We start from the raw sequence: 17142 nt of genomic DNA on the forward strand, positions 1-17142 counted from the left end.
AAATGAGTTCGACATCCCTGATCGGGGGAAATAAATGAATAAATAAATAGACATTAATGTGAGAGATTAATGAGAAGCTACCTGGTGCCAAACAGCCAAAGCCGGGGCTTCTCAGGAGACTCGGGCATGAAAATGTTTTCTCTGGCTCATAATGGGAAGCTGCAGGGCCCGCGGGACAAAAACAGCTCCTGCATTCCTCATTTTATTTGCTTTTTTTCCCCCCATCAAGGTCTCACAGAAAGAACTGATGGTTTGATTAGTGTGTATTCCAATGAAGCCTACAGTTTACAACCTACACAATAGACGTTTAGGTGGCTCTGGTGGGTGCTGCTGGGGGGCTGGACAGGTTTTAGAACCATGTGCACCCCGTGTTGAGCCATGTTGACAGAGTTACAGCCCTCCTCCGGCTTATAAAGACTTCCAATAAGCCGTCTAGAGACGTAACGTGTGCTGGAGACGCACAGTAAAGCGATGCAGGTGAGTTGTTTTATGCTGTGAGAAACAATATGGAGGCTATCAGCGTTTCAAGCTCCATATTCTCGGGGTCTATTTCGCCTGATGCTGCAGCTCAGTTTAAATTACAGTTTGTTCGGTCTGAAACAAAAAAACAAAACAAAACAAAAAAAACTACAACTGACTGTAGCCAGTATATCGCTCCTGTCCAATTTGACACCAGAAATAACATCATGACCACAATGCAGAGTGAAAATAGACGCTAAGACAGGAAACATGCTTTGAGGAGAGCCGGGGGCATTGTGATGTGAGCGAGACAGAGCGACGTCTCGAAATGAGACTCCCCAGGCGCCGCATGTTGCATGTCTTGTTTTCCCGGCCGCACATGCCAACAAAACCGCTCCATTACCTTCGGCCACTCCGCTGCTACCGCCCGTCATCTTAACAATGCTGGAGAAATCTCCAGGATCTAAGCTGTTCGGGCCTCCGGAGCGTCGGAGGGGAACGTGATGTAGAGGATGTCGACTGTACGCGACGACCTCACACAGCGAGAGACACGGGGCAGAATAACTCAAGTTTCCCTTCTTAAAGTCTGAGAACTTTAACTTGGTGTGTTGGTCAGCATCATGGCCGCTGTTAAAGGGACACGTCAGGCCAGCAGGGGGACATTTTGGGACTTTTGGGAGGATTTGAGTTCAATTCATAAAGACCCAATTACTGTGTTTGTATATCAGTCTAATGGCTGATTAATTAGGGTAATCTCAAGTTACATCAGTTAGTCGAAGAAGATGCTCTGTAATCTAAATGTTAGAGGAGGAAGATGCTCTATAATCTGGATGTTAGAGGAGGAAGATGCTCTATCATCTGGATGATAGAGGAGGAAGATGCTCTATCATCTGGATGATAGAGGGGGCGATGCTCTATAATCTGGATGATAGAGGGTGAATATGCTCTATAATCTGGATGATAGGGGAGGAAGATGCTCTATCAACTGGATGTTAGAGGGGGAGATGCTCTATAATATGGATGTTAGAAGGGGAAGATGCTCTATAATCTGGATAATAGAGGGGGAAGATGCTCTATAATCTGGGTGATAGATGGGGAAGATGCTCTATAATCTGGATGATAGAGGAGGAAGATGCTCTATAATCTGGATGATAGAGGAGGGAGATGCTCTATAATCTGGATGATAGGGGAGGAAGATGCTCTATAATCTGGATGATAGAGGAGGGAGATGCTCTATAATCTGGATGATAGGGGCGGAAGATGCTCTATCAACTGGATGTTGGAGGGGGGTGCTCTATAATATGGATGTTAGAAGGGGGCGATGCTCTATAATCTGGATGATAGAGGGGGAAGATGCTCTATAATCTGGATGTTAGAGGATGAAGATGCTCTATCATCTGGATGTTAGTTGAAGTTACATCCGTCAGTGGAAGAACAAGTTTAGGGAAACTTGAGTATTCGTAATATCAATAATATCTGAGTGGTAATCAGTTCTGAAGATGTTACACCTAAAATTAGTTAATTATTCTGATGTCAGAATAAGTGATTGATGAATTGACGGGTGAACAAAGGGGGAGAAAGCTCTTTTGTCTGTTCCACAATAGTGACCGAAATATATTTTTTTAAACAAGAAAGCACATTTAAAACACACGTTAGAAACACGCATGCATATTAATAGGTGATTTTGCACCACTTTCCTGATGGCACTTGTGTTTTCTTCACTTCGACTGAAACCGAAACCTCTTCATCATTTTGGCGAGTGAGAGTTCAGCATGAGGGGATTATTAACCTCCCTGGTAGTTAGCGCAAAGAGAGGAGCCGGTGAAAATCATAGGTCTTTATATCCTGTGTGCGAGCCTGAAAGGTTGAGCTGCAGCGCCTCTATTTATTCTGCAATATGGCCGTTTGAACACAACACTGGAAAAGAGCCCACGGATGCAGAATGTCCTCACCCAAAAAAAATCGGTGCGAAAACATGAAAATTGGAATTAAAAGGATCAATCACGATGACTGGAGGTGTGGGCGTTAACGGTGCGGCGGCACTTAAAGGGCCGGAGAGCGCAGAGCAGCTTTAAATATTAAGTGTCACTTTATGACAAAAACAAAAGAAGACAGACAATTATTGGACGACGGCAGCTGAAGGACTTTTAGCTCAAAAGAGGAAATTTAAATAGCGCTGATATTTCCTCGATCATACTGTCTTTACCAGAGACGAACCAATTATTCATTCTGTGAACGAGTTAAAATCTTATCATCTGATGGAATAGTGTTTCTACCTTGTTGCAACGATCCTTTAATTCTATTCTAATTCAATAGTTATTCGAACTCTCGCAAGGTCTGTACAGTAAGTATATACAGTATTTGTGGATAAAAATAATAATGAAAAAACATTCCAACAAGCAGAAAGAAATCTGGAGTTTTACAAAATAAACTGATACCTGGCGATTTAATCCAGAAAATCAGACCTATTACTGGGCCCCGTTTACGTGACAGTTTCAAGTTAAAACGGGAAACTCTTGTTGTGTTTTGAGTGTCTGTTCACGTGACAATGGTGCTCGGAGCCACCGAAAAGGCAACTTTTCGAAAACGCAGACTCCGTCTCCATAGAAACGGGGATAAACTCAACGTATTTTAAATGCTGCATGCAGGCACGTATAAGTCCACATTATTGGTGTATAATGCAGATGGGAAGATAACATTTTCAATTTCTTTGTACAGATCAACTATATGCTGGGAATATCAGGAATAAAAGGAATATTGAAAATTAAAAAAAAGCACCAGGTGTGAAGAATCCTTCAGCTTTGTGGTTGTGAGTTTTATTTATGCCTCCTGACAGAACATCAGGTCTGATGATATATGACTTTCTAAAAAGGGGGGTGGGGGTGGGGGTCTAATTTTGATTTAAACCACCAACACTGACAGTTTTCTCTTCATCCTGCTGAACAGTAATGTGCTGTGGAATGAACAATAACCCATTTTTCATTGTCTCCGTGTCACTGGTGTCCGATGATAGCTCAGTGAAATGAAGACTTCCCATGGTCAGAAGTGTGGCTCTGCATTTAAACTCCCCTCTGTGTGTGTGTGTGTGTGTGTGTGTGTGTGTGTGTGTGTGTGTGTGTGTGTGTGTGTGTGTGTGTGTGTGTGTGTGTGTGTGTGTGTGTGTGTGTGTGTGTGTGTGTGTTTTGTGGGGACTGAAATCTCATTAAAAAACAGTGAATCCCAACAAGGAAAAAATCATGACATTTTTAGGCGTGGACAGGTTTTGCAGTTCAGACTGAAGATTAGGTTTAGGCTTCTAAAAGATGTAATTTTCTGTTTTTCACTGCATGTGGCTTCGGTGCGCTGCTGAAAGGGATCTGAGCCACATTCACACCCAGGGTCTCTTGCTAAGGTGGGCTTCCCTCTGGATGTAACAAGAACTTCATATATTATGCAGACTAAGAATTTTTGGGAAGGGGAGGTTTCAGGATTATGCAGTTAGACTGTTTAATTTTGATTAGATAAGGAGATGTTCAGTAAGTCTGCAGAAATTTCATTTACCATATTTTCCAGACTATAAATCACATCTGGCAAAAAACTGTATGTATGGTCAAAACGGTAGGTGACTGTATATCTTGGATATATGAGATGCTTCTTAATATATATAACATTGTGTTTATTTCAGAAAAGCTTTGTGTGTACACGAGAACAATTTAGAAAATGATGTACATTTCCACGGAAACGGCAGAAAGACTGAAAACGGTGTCGGGCCGTGGGTTTGCACTGTTTGTTTTTTTTTGTAAACAAACCACACACACACACATGCACGCAGAGAACAGTATGTTACAAACATTAACAATTCCGGGTAACTCGGTTGTTTCCCCCCAGTTCTTCACGAAGACAGATTCCGTGTGTTTTCAAAAAGCTGAGTTTTCAGTGGCTCTGAGCTCCTCCAGAAACACAACATCTCAAAACACAACGGAAGTTTTGCATTTTCACTTGAAAACATTGTTGTGTAAACGGGACCTAAGTCAGGGCAATGTTAATAAAAAAGAATCCGCTTAAACAGCTTAATTTAAGGAATTTAGTCTGACTAATCTTGATGGATCTTTGTCGACTGGAGTCTCGTTAGTCTATCTTGGTGGAAACTCTGCGGTCGTCTCCCAGTCGGAAGGTTGCAGCTCCCATCTCCACCTGTCCGCATGCCGAAGTGTCCTCGAGCAAGACACTGAACCAAAAATTGCTCCCATTGGATGGCAGCTGCCTCCATTGGTGCATGAATGTGTGTTTGAATGGGTATTCGTGATTGATGATGTAAAAAGCTTCGGACAGCTCACGCAGTTGAAAAAGAGCTGTAGAAATGAAATCCATTCACCAATTAGTTTAACTGCCACAAAAAAAAAACTAACTTTTATCTGAAATGGGCCAGATTGACAATATGAAGGCACTAATGGGTCTTCAGACTATCGCCCAAAAACCTTTCACTTCTCACTTCTGTATGTATTTGCATGTTTTACTTTCACAAACTCGCCCTCAAGGCACGGCGTCGACGCTAATGCTACCTCGCTAGCAATAAGCGAGCTGGCTTTGACCGCGAGCACCGCTGTCGTCTCAGTTCTTCTCCTCAGCCTTTGAGTTACGGTACGACCTCTCGGTTCACCCTCCTGCCGGCCGGCTGGGGCTCATGAGCTGCTTCACACCGCTGGGCTGCTGCGAGGCGTAGCGTGAGCTAGCAGCACATGGCTGAAGTAGGTCTGCTGGAAATGAACGTAAATATAAAAACACTCGTGTCTGCAGGTGTTTTCTTTCTCCTCTTCGCCCACAATAAAGGGGAAAAGACTGTGTGTGTGTGTGTGTGTGTGTGTGTGTGTGTGTGTGTGTGTGTGTGTGTGTGTGTGTGTGTGTGTGTGTGTGTGTGTGTGTGTGTGTGTGTGTGTGTGTGTGCAAAACGGTTACACAGCAGTCCGACTGCAAACAAATCCCCCACGCCGCGCTCGCTCTTCATACACAAGTAAATGCTATACACACACAATCATATTTAAATGAAGGCGAGAAGACAAGGGGAGAAGACGGATGACTCGGAGGGGCTTTGGAAGGCGCTTGATTTACATGCTCTGTCAATTCCCCGTTGCTGGCCGACATGCATAATTCATCCGTTTTATTGACTGCTAGGGGATTCTATTAGGTGATAGAGGGATACTCCCAAGAACAGAAGATGACTGTCCTTTTCATGAGCGTCATGAGGACCAGCGTGTGTGAATTTACTGTATTTTTTTTTAAAATCGAAAGCCGGTCCTCTTTGCAACGTCTTGTCACTGGGGAACGCTGTCGATGACACGCAGGGCATCTGCCAACAATGCATTTCCAACATGTTGACTGAACATCTTAAGGTGCTACACATACCCAGTCATTGTGTTGCCGAGTTTAATCAGAAAAAATGGCGAGCCGGCTCTCCTTGGCTGTAGCCTCGCTCCGAGCCTAAATAAATTTGAGGCGGGGATCAGGACAGCGGTGAATACATTAACAGCTTAACAGTGGAATCAGTCACTGGGCTCAAAATCTTGTTTTTATTCAAGACGCTGGGGTGGAAATAGTGGAGTTGAATATTTGTATGCAGCATGGGAAGTAAAAACTGTTGGTAAAACTACCATTCAAGTCGGAGACAATTCCCCAGGAAAATCTCTTGGTGGGCCAAGGATTTGAACCATCAACCTTCCAGGAACAAGCTCATTTCACTAACCTTTACTGCACCACTGCTTCAAGTGCCATATTATTTGGACAATAGTCCCACTTTTATTTAGTCGTTTGCTCTTCGTGCAAATTAAAAAGCAACTTATGAAGCCAAATACCATCTGTGACCACTAGATGTCAGCGTATGACAGGAGAATGCAGCTACAGTACCACAGGAAAAGCCTCCATTGATACCTTATTTTAATGAAATGCAAAAGAGAAATAGCGACAAAGCAGAATTTTAACAAAAAAGGATAGATAAAAAAAGTGCATCAGAAACAGAGCAGCAGAAAGAGTTTAACTTGTGAGGGAGTGAAGAAAAGCAGATAAACTGTTACCGGGATGAAGGCTAATGGGAGGATAAAAGCACAATGAGGATTATTGACACTGCAGTTATATCTTGGCTTAAAAAAAAATAAACTTCAACTTACTAATGGATTCATTGAGATGCATATCATGTGCTACTTATAGTCCATAAAATACATTAGATTATTTGGAATAATTGTGCACTGAACATAAATTTATTGTGGATAAAAATATTTACGTTAGAATAACTGGTCTTATACTGAATGAGAATGCATGTATGAGGCCCTGTTCACACATTTTATTGTGAAAACGGAAAACATTTGTTGCGGTTTGTGTGTCTGTTTCCACGACAACAGTGTTCGAAGTGGCTGCAAATGCTAGGAAAACCCTACTGCTACTGGTCATACCCACCACGGCTGCAGTAAATAGTTGTTCTGCACACGCTCAGTAGATGGACAATAACTACGTTTCCTCTGTCGTGTCACGACTCCCAGTCCACATTCTCCTGGAACTTGGTGGTTTTATTTTGACAGTCACCGTAATAACAATCCAACTTGGTCGTCCGTCCACTAGAGTGTTTGTGTTCTCCTATTGTTAATGTTTATAGCGTGTTGTTCTCTTCACACGCGTGTGGTTTCAGTACAAAAACAACAAACAGCGCCAGCTCGTGGCCTGGCATGCTAATCATGTGGAAAACGTTTCCGTGTAGATGCCAAATTTTTCTGGAATGAAAACACAAAAACGATGCACTTTCACGTGGAACAATGTTGTGTAACCTCGGCCTTAAACCAACTCACTGCCGGGTCCCTTGTGTGGCTGCGCTGCTCAGTAGCTTTACAGTTGAATTGAATAGAGAAAGTTCCTCTCTCTGTTGTCCTCTGCTGAGGAAGAGGCAGTCCGGTTGTGAGAGCAGCCTCTCGTTAAGAGTTGCAGCTTTGTAATTTGCACCATACATCCCGACTTTACCTCTGGTGCTCTGGTCTAGATGAGGCGGCAGCCTCTCAGGAGCGGTTGCCAGGATGACGGATGGTTGGAGCGTGAATGTCACGGTGGGCGAAGAGAAGTCGGACACAGACGGCGAGGACGGGTGGCCTACAAACGGCAGACTTATTGGACACGTTGCTGTGAAGCGGAGGGGCGGAGACGGATGCTCTTGGACGGTTTGACCTCCTCTGTGGGTGAGTCAGCTTTGTGCAGAGACGCCACGCTGCTTTTAGAACTGAGTGGGCATAACGCAGCGTGGTGAGTCTGCAAATATGCTGACATGTGGGAACTGAAATTTTCTCTTTTCACACTGCAAAGCTTGAGATCTGACCTCTGCACATGAGCACAACCAGGTCCAAACAGGAAATGGAGTGGTATTCCCTTCATTTTCTACTGAACGTATGAAAACAAAACTGTTAAGTACCTTGAATCAATCAAAGGATGGACTCTCCTTCATGTTGACAGATGTGGCGTAGTATCTGGCCCTACAATATAAGCTGCATGTTCTTTAGGTTATCTAAAGAGCGGTTTGATTGATTTTGCATTTTTCTTTACACAGCAAAAAAACGATGTAGTGTATACATCAAGCTGAAAAATGGACCCCGAAACGCTACCGAATTGTTTGGTTTTCACTTGAAAACACTGTTGTGTAAACGAGGCCTTAATAAAGATGCAGAAAGCTCGTTGCTTGTGGTTCCATCACTGGTTTTCTTCTTTTCCTTCCTTGGATCTAAGATTAATACGAACCACTGGAGACCGGACATTCACATAAAGAACTGCGGGTTTGGAGACGCTCTGACCGAGTCATTGTCAAACTCGCTCAAACAATTTAACATTTCTCTGCTTCTGACATAAAGTTTAGAGACAAAACTTTCACTTGCAGCATAATAATTCAAACTAACTAACAGCAGTCATGATACAGAGTCGATCACACTTCACATGCCGGTGGCCATATTGTTGTGGCTCATCAGTCTACAATTCATGTGTTAGGAGGGAGCGTCTGGTTCGTCTCACATTGACTTGTTTGTCTCAAACACAAATTAAAAGAACCTTCCTTCCTTCTAAATCCTCAGAATAAGCTTCTCTTTGTCGCTTTAATTTATTTTGTTTTTCATCATTAGGGTTATGTTTAATTAAAGGTAATTTAATCCAGTCTTATGTGTTCACTAGCTTTTACTGACCAGTCACTTTTTCATGCCTCTTTGTTGATATCTTGTACTTTCCTGTATGAATATAAGTAGAGATACACTGATATCAGTATTGGGTATCAGGTCTGATACTGAACACAGTACTCCTTCAGATCAGCAACGTCAGGGAGACAAGAGAGGATGAACGATATCCGCGGTTTATCAAGTACTCGTATCGGTACTTGATATCAGCGAATAGCTAAAGATTACTACTCATATTTGTTCTCATCTTTAAAAAAACTGCTATCAGTACATTCCTAAATATAATACTAACTAGCCAGCATGTAAAGTCTGGTTCAACTAAAGTTTCATTGATTTATAATTATAGAGACGTCATCAGAAAAACAATGACCATCCTGGCACACAAAGACAATCCCAGCCCACCTGATGGCACCGGGAAGAGAAACTGTTCATACTGAAGAGAGAAATCTACCGAATGTTTGACAACCACCTGTTCTAAAGTTCCTTTTTAGATCTTTGCTCTGTCCCCATCCATCAGCACAGACAACAAAGACTTTAATAGCAGCCGTCAAGCCTTACAAGACGATATAAACAAACCCTACAAACAGAACAGTCATGTCTGTTCTCTGACAGGTTATGAATACCACACTAATGAGACTCTTCAAAGACTAAAAGCAGAAACCAGCTCGTGTCAGAAATTCTTTGTGGAAAGACTTTTGAAGGATTCCGCTGTGTCTTTTAAAGTGTCCTGGAGTCCTGCTGTGGAGTCAGTCAGTCAGTCAGTGGAGCGACTGAGGAGAGTGACACGTCCCAGAATCAGGGATGTATGAAAAAAAAAAAACGCCTTTCATGTTGCACTCATATTGAGTCGCCCGCATTATCTGCGGCTCATGGTGACTCTGCTGGGTTGATATTTGTGAGTTCAGACTCTGGGGAGGCGCAGAGAGCGGAAACAAGTGACACGACAAAGTTCAGGCGTCTGCGGCAGGAGGCGGAGGAGATAATCCCTCCCGTCACCGAGTCACCCCGCCTTCGATCGGCAGCTCTGACGCGTCTTCATCAACTTTCATCTCACGTCTGCGGCTGCTGTTTGTGCTTCGCACCAAAGACCAATTAGGTGCTCTTTGGCGAGTCGCCTTTCTTTCTCCCTGACACAGCTTTCTTAATTGACAGCGGCTCCTCGAGCTCCCATGTAAAGCCTGAGAGGAACACCAGACTTTCAAGGAGAAAAATTCCACTGCTATTCTTTTTAATTGTCAATGTCGTATTGAAATCAAAGAAACAGTCTGGTTAATGTATTCGCAGTACAATCAGTTCCTGTAGCGAAGGCAGGAACATCGGGGTCCTCTCCAATATCTCCCAGACTTTCCCCCGGTTGTTCAGTATTCCTGCTAATTACAGTCGGAGACCCCCGAGGGGGCCGGGGTGTTCACTGTTTTGTAATTAATACAAGGTAGATTAATAAGTACCTTTTTAGCCAACTCCCTTTGGAGGTCAGAGCGCTCACAGACAACTCCACAGGCATTAAAGACATTCAACTGGAGCCGTGGAGCTGCGCCTGGAACTGAAGGTTGGAAGGTCTAATGATATTCTAGCTCACACCGCACTGGAGCCTTGTGGTTACCAATGTGATGACCTTCCATTTAATTTCACTGAAGACAGAAATCCCAATCTGGGCCGGATTTAGATAAATGAGCCCTATTTACGTTTTTTTCTGTTGACCCCGCGAGATGCAATGTTATTATTCTGGAGGATTGGCACGCGGGGGTTAGGTAAACAAAGTGCTTTCTTAATTGGTAAGAATCAAACAGCCCATGTCCAATGCACTGCTCTCTGAGGATTTCAGCTGCACTGCCGGAGCTAATGAGAGCCAGAGGAGTGAGAGCACAGACGCTGTGACACTCCGTCTTGGCTCTTAATTTGTGAACTTCCACTCAGCTGGCAACCCCGCAGCCCTGTCTCCCATATGAAGTGGCTCCGCTGGCACGTCCAGGTCCCCCCGCGGGGCTCTCAGGGCTGCAGTGGCAGAATAGCATTTACACCTCGGGGAGGAGGCGCCAGGACTAACAGTTTAGCTTCTGGAGGCCAGAGGCACCGGGGTTAACGGAGCACAGCAGCCGAGGCTGCTTCTCAGAAGCTGGCAAACAGAGGGAGCCAGGAGAGGCTCAACAAAGTGGTTATTGGGTTTGGAGGATATATTGGCAGTTGTTGGCTTTATTTAGTGTCAGATGACTTTTAAGAATGGGTTTTGAGTGGCATGGCTGCAGGGTGGCGGAGCGTTGAGGCTAATGCTGCCGGGTAAGGCCCAAATATGATGCGTTTACACAAGTAAGCCACTACATTTGATCCTGATGGATGGATGGATGGATGGATGGATGGATGGATGGATGGATGGATGGAAGGACGATTTGTACAGGGCTTGGTTTATATCAGGCCAGGATTGGCTCTTGGCTCCAGCATCCTAAATTGTATTAAGCTGGTTCAAATGGCACTAAAGTAAGACCAAACAAGTAAGTAAGTGTTCATGGTGCACAGTAGAAAATCAAACCACGAACGGACACTCAGCTCTCATACCTTTCTTCTAGCAGCTTGTCTCCATGCATCCAGCGAACGTTGGGCGCAGGGTAGCTGGTGACCACACAGGGCAGCAGCATGCTGGCGCCCACCACCTTGGCCACAGACACTGGCTGCTCCAGGAACTCCAGCTTCCTGTCTTCTCCGGTTTCTTGAAAGGGGGAGAAAAGAAAGATCACAGGGTCAAAGCTGTGTGGGAGTCAGAAAGGGAAAGCTGAGCAACAATCATCCGAGTTACGGCCGTCATCCTTCTTAAAAACTTCAAAAAGGGAGTCGTGTCTGTCGGGCAGGATTTTCTGACACCCAAAAACCGAGAGCAGTCCAATGAATAATGTGCGTGTTGATGTCTCGGACAGCTTGAGTGTCGGCTCCGTAGGAGTTCAAAGTGCGCAGAATAATTCCTGCCTCTGTAGCGTTCGGCCATATCCAGAAGGTCACAGTGATTTAGCACATATGCACAAGTTTTTAACCATGACTTTAATGAAAAACAAAACAAAAAAAACAACAGATGCATAAAGCTTTCACTCATTGGAAAAACTGAGCTAAAGTACACATAATTGCAAAAGCATTTCTATAGCTTCAACATCTGGTCGCATCCGAGCAAATTTTCTTCCAATTTCCTCACACAGCTTTATGAGTTTTCCATCTGCATGCTTACAACTTATTGCCACTCTAAAAACACATCTTTAGAGGAGGCAAACAGAGACGTGGACTCCTGCTGAGGTCTTGTTGAAGCCTGATTTACAGCCACTAATATCTTCTCCGTGCTGGCAGGAGGCTGGTGCTTAACAACTCAGTAAATAAAACTTGTAGCGGGGCGAGACAGGACCCTGCCACGGTGGAATTCAGACTGATTAGGAGCTGCAGCTGGGTGAGTGTGGTATCGCTGATAACCCCGCTGGGAATCTGACCGCTGCTTCCAGCAGCGAGCCATTCCTCATCACAGCCGGGCAGGTCTCCTCAAACTAAAGGTAATGAGGAACCCAGAGAGAACCCCTGTAATCAAACCACGCACTGGACTGAACATAAACTTCAATTTACTCCACAAGAGGATCTGGGAGCGTCTCAAGGAGGAAGTGGAGAATGTGTGAAATGTTTGATTCACAGGGACCTAAACAGAAGAATGAATAGATGACAGCCATTCGGTCCTTCATTGGCTGTCTGACGTAGCTTGATTTCTGTAAATTACCTGGCGCCGTCTGGAGCTGGGCCTCATCGCTGGCCTTGGAGGAGCCCACGTTTTCCACCAGACATCGGTAGAGTCCAGCGTCGGCCTCCGAGGCATTGCTGATGACCAGAGCTCCGCTGGGCAGCTGGACCAACCTGCCGCTCAGCTCCAACGGTTGCCGGTCTTTCTCCCAGCGGGTGAAGGGCACCAGGTCTGAATTCACCTCACATGCCATCACCTGACTGTCCCCCAGGTGCACGGTGGCTGCCTCCGGCTGGCTGGCGAATCTCGGCATGCCTGGAAAGACATCAAGACAGAGGATGTGAAATTCTGACACTCGCTTCAAAGGCAACAGAGCAATAAGGTCTGGTCTCATATATTTAAACAACACTAGTTTGAATGTTGACATCTGTTGGTGTGGCATCAGCAAATCCAACATGCCAACAACAGTAAAAACAAACATCCCCCAAAACAAACTGATCATCACATTATCTATACATGAGTAGCATTTCCATGTCATCAAGTGAAATCTACTCTTGCATGTGCAGTAGAATTATTTCCTGCTGCGGTGGTGAGCATGTGCAGTAGCAGCATTTCAGAAATGTTGTACTTACTCCCCATTTCCACAGACACAGAGCACTTGACCAAGTCCACCTTTTCAAAAAGTTGCATTTTCAGTGACTCCGAGCACCGTTGTCACGTAAACAGAAAACCAAGTAGCAACCTAAGTTTTCCATTTTAACTGTCATGTATAAACTAAATTCAGGATGGAAGTACGAAACCACAAAATTACTGTAATGAAGTAGCAGCTTTTGGTATTTGAGTACAATGGCCATGTCTAGTTAAAAAATCCCTAATATTTGAGTCAACAAATACTTTCATGTTTTCCGTTTTAAAAAGGCAACGGTACTTTGTGTTCAATTTAAGCATTGTGACAAGAGTTGTACATCAGTACAAAGTTTTCTTCCAGTTTCATGGCACGGTAAGAAATCAATGTATGAAATTCTGCAGACTGAAACAGGAACATCTTGACGTTCACACTAATATGTCACAGTTTTATCTGCATCACTTTCATAAAACAGATGGAATGAAGTCAGATTTCTACCGAGGCCATTTGGAAAACAAACAAACCTCGACACAGCATCAGGGGAAGTTATTAAAAACTTCTGCTTAAAAAAAACGTCAAGACGTATATTCGCTCTAATCTTCAGAGCTGGAAAACACAACGGCACATTGGAAGCAACATCTTTTAATCCATATTCAGGACTTAACTTTTCTCAAGTGGCAGAGGCCAAAAAAACACTCACCCACTTCCACCAACACCCTACCTCGACCTCTCACACACACACTTGTGTAACACAATCACTTATCCTGGATGGAAGATGTTAATTTGCCACGCCGAGCAGGAGACACAGAGCCCTAATTAAAAAAGGCTGGATCCACAGGCTGTTTGTGCTTCTGCACCCGACTTTCATCTCAACGCTAAATAATTATTTCCTGCGTTTGAAGCCATTGATCTGAAACCAACACTGGCGGGCCGCTTTCGGAACAATCGCACACAATGGCTTCAATTAAAAAGAACTTACAATGTGTAAACTGAAAATGGTATTCTTGGCTTTATTAGTGAGGCAGAAGGAAAGAGTTGTTTTTTTTTTTTTTTTTTAGAGGAAGGCCACTCCATCCCAGAATAAAGTGAATATCATGCTGTGTTATTACCATACAGGGCCTCTTGAGTTTTTGGACCGACTGTGGTTGTCTCCTTAGTAATGTGTATGTGTGTGTGTGTGTGTGTGTGTGTGTGTGTGTGTGTGTGTGTGTGTGTGTGTGTGTGTGTGTGTGTGTGTGTGTGTGTGTGTGTGTGTGTGTGTGTGTGTTGGGAAACAGCCGTGACTGGATAAAAAACAAAAAACAAAAAAAGAATGAATAAAGATGAAAGAAAGCGGCTGTTTTCAGTGTGTGTTTATTGGTGTGTGTGTGTGTGTGTGTGTGTGTGTGTGTGTGTGTGTGTGTGTGTGTGTGTGTGTGTGTGTGTGTGTGTGTGTGTGTGTGTGTGTGTGTGTGTGTGGCGCGGCCGAGCTTTTCACACAGTCAGTGATGCTGAAGACTGGTTGAGTGATGACTTAGCATCTGCCCCTCTCACCTGCAGACGTCTCGTCAAATCCCCTGCCAAGACGGGCTCCGGGGTAAATCACACTTTAAGATCAGGCCCAACAGCTACACACTCGCCTGCTGGCCGGTGCACAGCTTCTCCCAGTATATCTCTGCACAATGGTTCAGCTAATACGAGCTTAGCTGATGCCAGTGCTGATATTATTTCTATCAGTGCTGCCAATCATCCACTCTACAATTATGCCACGGTAGGAAAAAAAAAAATAGAGAGAAAGAGAATAATTTAGATTAGAGTCACTGAAGCTTTCAGCCGAATCTGGTTGATGATTAGCTGCTGGTGAGAAATCCTTTTACCTGGAAATGTAATTCATCAATCAGAACAGATTAAACGTTTTAAAAGCTAAATACAATAAGCAACAGCTAATTATTATTCTATATTTTCGTTCAATGGCGTATGTGCTGAGAATTAAAGCTTTGCGTTGCATCGTACAGAATGTTTCGGAAATGTTACGCGTTTACACGGCAATGTTTGGAAAACAATGTTTGTTTCCATGGAAATGGCAGAAATGCTGAACGTGTCGTGAGCATGCCAGGCCACAGGCAGGCGCTGTTGGTTGTTTTTGTCAAGAAACCATACAAGCAAAGGCGCAGAGAACAATACGCTATAAACCTATAAAGACGTATCAGAAGAAACTGATCAGTTTTAACGACAGCTTTAATTCCACTGGAGAGGAAGAGCAGCTGTTCTGAACACATAAACTTAAGCGTCTAAGCACAAAAACATGTTGTTGTTTTTTTAAAGAGATTCAATTACATTTTGCACAAAAAACAGTCGGTAAAAAAACCTCAGATTTATTCAATCGCATGTTGAAAAACGTGTCTGCTTAGTTCATATTCATGTTTACCATTAAACATTTACCGTAATTTCCGGACTATAAGCGGCTTACTTTTTTCACATGCTTCCAACCCTGCGGCTTAAACAAGGACTCGGGCTAATTTATGGATTTTTAGTTAACGAGCTCCGTGTCTCTGTACATGGTGGATGTGTTCAGGTGCATCATGTAACTCCGACCTTTTAAAAAACAAATTTTAGTGGGTGTGGCTTATATTCAAGTGCGCTCAATAGTCCAGAAGTTACGGTTAGTGTACGGCAGCAACATATCTCTCTCAGTTTTCCTCTTTGTGTTTTCCTGCTGCTTGATCTCACTCTGTAGTTACAGGCTATATTTCGATCAGCTGTTTCACTTCTGATAGGATTGCTCTTTTTATGGAAGCATGAATCGGACTGTGCATTGGTTGTTGAAGCAGTAGCATTTCAGGTGCTTTAATAATGATCAAATACATGAACACACAGCCAAAACATGAGAACACATCCCTTCAGGAGAGACAAAGTCCAGTATCTGCTGAGCTTTTAGTGGTGGAACGAGGTTAACCTCTCGATGCAGTTTGCCCTCCTGTAGCTTGTTTGAAATGAACAAAAGAAGTGATTTATGTTGGAGTAACCTCTCTCACTCCTTATTGCACTCCTGCAGTCATTTGGCCTCGTCACACTTTGTTAATAGGAGTGGAGATTGGCAGTACAGCGCTTCAGTTCAATAGCTGCTGCTGACCAAGGGTGTGGAAAATGAAGCTCCTGCCCAGTCGATTTAAAGGGAGAATTGTGATTAATTGGAATCGATAGTGTTAGCATCGACGCTCACCACTTCCCATCCGCCGTGCCCCGCCGTGCCCCGCCTTGACCCGCGCTTAATGTGCTTATGTACACTTTAGCACATAACACCCCCGCATGCATATTCATGGCATCATAACCATCCACTTCATTATAACCGACGGTGACAAAGCGCCGTGGCTAAGTCATCTCCACACACACACACACACACACACACACACACACTACAAAAGTGATGAACTCAGCCTGGAGAGATGTGATGAGGCTGGAGGAACAAAGATTTAGTCGATTTAAGAGCTGGAAGCTCAGCCGAGGGACTGCAAACCGAGTCAGAAAGTGTCCACAACAAACCGCAGATGTGAGGCGACGGCGTTTGTCCTTCTTCCAACAAAAGTTCTCTCTGTGTTTAAGGTGGTTATACACTTTGAATTTCCCATAAAAGTGTAACGAGAGATAATCATGGCAGTATCTTTGATCATGGCTATTATTTCTGTGGTCTTACAGTGAGAGGGCGCCACGGTGTCAGAAATTTCTCGACAGTCTTTCCACCATAGGGGGTGGGGGGGGGGGGGGGGGGGGGGGGGGGGGCTGATACTACGGACTAAGACCGTTTTTTGTTTCAGAAAGGTTTTGCATTTACATGGTGACGCTTTGAAAACTAAGTCAATTTATAAAAAAACTGCAGAAACACTGACAACAATGTAGTAAGCATGTCAGGCCACTAGTGGGTGCTGGTAATTGTTTTTAAAATGATACCACACACACACACATGCATGCAGCGAACAAAACACTTTTAAAATTAGCAATGGACACGGACATTCGAGTGGACAGACGACCACGTTGGACTGCTAATACCGTGACTGTCAACAATAAAACTGCAAAGTCCCAGGAGAACATGGACTGGGCGTAATGACACTCTGCAGGAAAACATCCGTCTACTGAGCATGTGCACGACTACTAGTTACTATGGCCGTGGTGTGAAGTAGCAGTAGCAGTAGCAGTAGCAGTAGCAGTAG

At 44.0% G+C, this 17142-nt stretch overlaps 1 protein-coding gene across 1 annotated transcript in view; it reads right to left on the bottom strand.

The window, feature by feature from the left end:
- The window catches only part of neo1a (neogenin 1a), a 220984-nt gene that overhangs the window by 86537 nt on the left and 117305 nt on the right, over positions 1-17142 (bottom strand). Inside the window, exons 3-4 of the mRNA XM_080458855.1 lie at positions 12370-12645; positions 11181-11331 (exon numbers count right to left, since the gene is read on the bottom strand). Of these exons, the coding sequence (XP_080314981.1) occupies positions 11181-11331; positions 12370-12645 (427 nt within the window). The remainder of the gene's footprint in view (positions 1-11180; positions 11332-12369; positions 12646-17142) is intronic.

This window comes from Lipophrys pholis (assembly GCF_963383615.2).
Source record: "Lipophrys pholis genome assembly, chromosome: 2".
NCBI classification, from domain to species: domain Eukaryota; kingdom Metazoa; phylum Chordata; class Actinopteri; order Blenniiformes; family Blenniidae; genus Lipophrys; species Lipophrys pholis.